At 46.0% G+C, this 5,000-nt stretch overlaps 1 protein-coding gene across 1 annotated transcript in view; it reads left to right on the forward strand.

Moving 5' to 3' along the window:
* The window catches only part of cyst (rho guanine nucleotide exchange factor 18 cysts), a 260,770-nt gene that overhangs the window by 243,628 nt on the left and 12,142 nt on the right, over positions 1-5,000 (forward strand). The window contains exon 17 of the mRNA XM_086537517.1: positions 1,671-1,730. Within this exon, the coding sequence (XP_086393643.1) occupies positions 1,671-1,730 (60 nt within the window). The remainder of the gene's footprint in view (positions 1-1,670; positions 1,731-5,000) is intronic.

Genomic DNA, 5,000 nt, shown 5'->3' on the forward strand with positions numbered 1-5,000 from the left:
CTTCCTTCCTTCCTTCCTTCCTTCCTTCCTTTACAGCCGGGAGTCTGCGTATCAAAAATTCTAATACATCCATAGGTGATGATGAATGCCAGTAGTAATGATATTGTGGTTAGTAATGATTTTAACAAAAATCCGTAGCTGTGCAGCAATCCATGGTGTTTTAGTCACACATACATACATACACATACACATACACATACACATACACATACACATACACATACACATACACATACACATACACATGCATATGCACATACACACATGCACATACACATACACATACACATACACATACACATACACATGCACATATACACACATACACACCTACACACATACACAAACCATTTGACTGCATTTTTTTTAGATGGATTGGCATTGTAACTTAGGGCATTGCAATTTCCTCATGAACAGCATGGATATCACCTTGGCTGTAACTGACAGGGATGACATGTGGTTGTCATGCCCAGAACCAGGGGTCTTGGGTATAGCTGGTTGGGGTGGAGGTGAATGTGGAAAGTTAGTTTGACTGTGGGCGTGTCGCGCCCAGCCTCAGATGTCAACTTTGTGGCTCTCAACTTGATCAATGAACAGCCGAACTTTGCTTAGTGTGAATCGTGCCTTTGTTATATCCGTTTGGGTTTATGATGCACTGTTGCATTATGAAGCGTGAGAACTGGTTACGATAATGCTGTAGCTATGTCAATCTAAACTTAGGCATAGTTAATTGATTACTTCTGATATATAGCTACAGTTAAAGTGGATGCTCTTTAAGTTCAGTATCCGCATTGAGAGTTGAGAGCCCCCTCCCCCACCAACAAAAATATATACATAATAATCATAAAAAAAAGAAATTCATGACTAAATGAATGAAAAGACGGACTTTGAGTTTCTTGTCGAAATGACTTAGTAACTGTGACAGCGTGTTGTTCTCTGGCTAGTTCGTATCAATCAATATGTACAATGATGATGATGATGATGTCTCTGTATTCCCGTGGATGTATGTATTTGTAACGAGGAGGATGTCACCGAACTAACCTTTTCCCCGTCTTCTGTAGGTTGTTACAACTTGGTAGAGTTAGCATTAGAATTGAACATTTGAACAGAGTTGTTGTGTTGTTGTTTTTTTCATGTATCTAATGTGAGGATTCCCGCTGTCAGATTGAGGCAGAAGGAGATCATATTGTATTTGTATTTTATTGTATTTTGTACCTTGAAGATAGAGTGATGTAAAAAAGGTAATGTATTTGTAATTTTTTCTCTCTTCTCTTTTCCTTCCTTCCTTCCTTCCTTCTTTGGCTACCCCTCAATCTGTTTATATTTACGTTTCAATTTTATGTTTTTTTCATGTTTTAACGCTCACTCTCTCTCTCTCTCTCTCTCTCTCTCTCTCTCTCTCTCTCTCTCTCTCTCTCTCTCTCTCTCTCTCTCTCTCTCTCTCTCTCTCTCTCTCTCTCTCTCTCTCTCTCTCTCTCTCTCTCTCTCCCTCTCTCTCTCCCTCTCTCTCTCCCTCTCTCTCTCCCTCTCTCTCCCTCCTTCTTCTTCCCCCCCTCTCTCCCCCTTCTTCCCCCTTTCCCACTTTTCCCCTCTGTCACCATTCTGCTATGTTTGAACCCCGTGCCCCGTCCTGCCCTGACGTGCGTTGTGTTCTCCCTTTCCCCTTGCAGTAAGGTGCAGAGCGAGGACAAGGAAGCCGACCTTCTGCCGCACGATGTACCCGATGCCAAGTAAGGAGCGACAGGCTATTTTGGTGGTGTTGTTATTATTATTTTGCACTTTGTCTTTGTTTATGGTTGCGTGTTGTGGTGGTTGTTGTTTTGTGTGTTTGTGGGTGTTGTGTTGTGTGTGTGTGTGTGTGTGTGTGTGTGTGTGTGTGTGTGTGTGTGTGTGTGTGTGTGTGTGTGTGTGTGTGTGTGTTTTGTTTTGTTTGATGCATTTGCTTACATTTGTTTTTTTGTATTTGTGTGTGTGTGTGTGTGTGTGTGTGAGAGAGAGTATGCCTATTTGAGTATGTTCGTGAAACACCAGAACATATATCGAAGAAAAAAAAAATGGAAAAGAGAAAAAATGACAAAACAATGACTGCACTTCTCCCATTGAAAGACCTTAAAATTCAACCACGACAATAACTTCAGTCCCCCGCTAATTCCTCCGTCGGCAACCTCACCGAAGAAAAACAAAAGAAGACGAAGGAAAATGAAAAATGAAAAGTCCCAGAAGGAATGTCAAATAGGCTGATTTTTCACCTTCGTCACGTAATAATGAAAACAACATCTTAAAGATATGAGCCGCAGATAAGATTATGGAGATAGTGAAGATCACCCAGCAGCTTGCAACTATTTGGCTACTGCAACAAGAAAGGGGAGCAGAGGGGAGTGGGAGAATAGGCAACAAGACGAATGCAAACAGCTTTTTCGGACTCCTGTGTGAGATGCGAGTTGGTTATCCCTCGTCCTTGTGTAAAGCGAGTGTCCCGCAGAGCCACCGGGCTGAATTCCGTCAATGAGAGCGAAAGTGAGTGAACTGTGCGTGATTGTGTCCGGTTTGATTTAAGTTGATGTAAAAAAGAAAGAAGAAAAGAAAGAAAGAAAGAAAGAAAGAAAGATGGAAACATATACAGCGTGTGTATCCATGTATGCGTGCCTTTTTTTCGATGTGAGAAAATGCAGTCGTATTTTGGACTGGAGAATGATACCACAGGTAACCCAAGTAATCATATTAATATGAGGTTTAAATTGCACTTATCTCAATCAACGTATGCACGGAATGTTGCATGCAGAAAGAGTGCAATTTATCCTGCAGTGGCAATACAGAGCGAAGAGGAAGTGCAACTCTGAAGACAAAGAATATTCGGATATTCACCCTCTTTATCATTTGTTAATATATATATATATATACATATACATATACATATACATACACATACACATACACATACACATACACATACACATACACATACACATATACATACATACATATATACATATACATACACATACACATACACATACACATACACATACACATACACATACACATACACATATACATACATACATATATACATACATAATTTCTATGTACACACACACACACACACACACACACACACACACACACACACACACACACACACACACACACACACACACACACACACACACACACACACACACGTATGTATGTATGTATGTATGCATTTAAAAGGCTCATATGTAATGGTGCAGGTCAAACGATAAGCAGGTCGCCCCTCAAAATATATATACATGTTACGTCATCTTGAATCGGCCCGCATTATTTGTGGAATTTGCTTATCTTATCTCTTTGTTCGAGTATTGATTCGACGAGGAACCTTGATCTCTGCAACGGCTCTGCAATCAAGCCAGTGTTGAAACGACAGCGACATGTTCACCGTGTTCACTTGAACTCTTGAAATCGAGGGAGAAGGAAATGAACAAGAGAACACTGTGCGTCCTCATCACAGCGAGTGCTGCATGTTATCAGCTGCGGTGATAAGGATGATAATGTGCGAGCTTTGGTCGCCACGGCAGTGAGATTAGAGTGAGGACGACGCGAGTACATATACACACACGCTGCCCTTGCCTGCTTGCATACCGTCCCTGCTTGCATACCGTCCCTGCTTGCCTGCTTTGCCTCGCCTGCGCCCCCCGCTGTGCAGGATGGGGTGACGTGCGTCCAGGGCGCGCCGCCGCGGCAGGTACCCCAGCGAACAATGGTGACTGCCTCTCCCGCTACTCTAGGAAATTAGACTTCGGGATGGTGACGACAGGACTGCGGGTGGTGAAGCTGGTGTCGTGAGGGAGGGAGGGAGGGGATGGTGTTGTAGGGAGACCCCCCTACCCACTCCCTTTCTCGCCAGCTGCCTCGGTGTGCGAGTGCGTCTGCTACCGAGAATAGTTTCCATTGCGACCCGTCACATATTTTGTAGTGCCGAGCACACAGGAGAGGCGAAAGGCCCGTGAACTTTCCTTCTGTGATATTAGATGATAAGAGATCGATGCTTAATGCCAAACGCTCATTTTGAATAATTAAAAACACTGATGAAAAGGGACAAGAGACACTCTCCGACAAATGAAAAGGTAAAGAGAGAAGAAGCCCAGCCAAGTGAATCGCACCAGGTGTGTGAGATGGCCCCAGCGCAGGCGAAAGGGAGAGAGAGAGAGAATGGCGCATCGCAGAATCAGCCGCGGGACGCTCCGCTCCACCTACGAGAGGATCAGCAAGTCGCGGAGCTTGAACGACCTGTCGGAGATCTTCCTGGAGAGGGCCAAGGCGCGGGACGGCGGCAGCGGCTTCGGCGGCGGCGGCGTCGAGCCCCGCCTTGAGAGGGGCGAGCAGGCCAGCGGCGCCAGCGGGCCCCCGCTCAGAGAGAGGAAGGAAAGCAAGCGCAAGAGGAAGGACAGGAAGGAATGCGGCGACGACAGCAAGGCGGCGACCGAGCGCCAGGGCGAATGGGAGGCCAAGGGCGCGACCAAGAGGCCCGACGACGCCGACAGCCCCCCGGGCCGCGGCGAGAGCCAGAGCTCTTGGACGCCGCAGGAAGAGTACGTGCAGGAGGGCCTGGGGGGAGGGGACGAGCTCGCGGCGCCTGTGCCATGGGAGGAGGGATGTTGCACCTGGGGAAGGACTCTCTCCTGCGTGTGTGTCTGTGTGTGTGTGCGTGCGTGTGTGTGCGTGTGCGTGTGCGTGTGCGTGTGCGTGTGCGTGTGCGTGTGCGTGTGTGTCTGTGTGTGTGTGTGTGTGTGTGTGTGTGTGTGTATGTATGTATGTATGTATGTATGTATGTTTATGCGTGTGTGTGTGTGTGTGTGTGTGTGCGCGCGCGCGCGTACCTGTGTCTGTATGTATGTGTATATGTAATTGTATTCGAATGTGAGTGTTTGTTTGTCCACCAGCGCGTGTGTAACTTTTTGGAAGTTCGAGCGGAAAATATGATCCGTATGTGCGAATCCGTGTCATCATTTATTTGGCAG

The sequence above is a fragment of the Penaeus japonicus genome, unplaced genomic scaffold (genome assembly GCF_977035675.1).
Source record: "Penaeus japonicus unplaced genomic scaffold, GWHDUDI00000001_assembly GWHDUDI00000006, whole genome shotgun sequence".
In the NCBI taxonomy this organism is placed as follows: domain Eukaryota; kingdom Metazoa; phylum Arthropoda; class Malacostraca; order Decapoda; family Penaeidae; genus Penaeus; species Penaeus japonicus.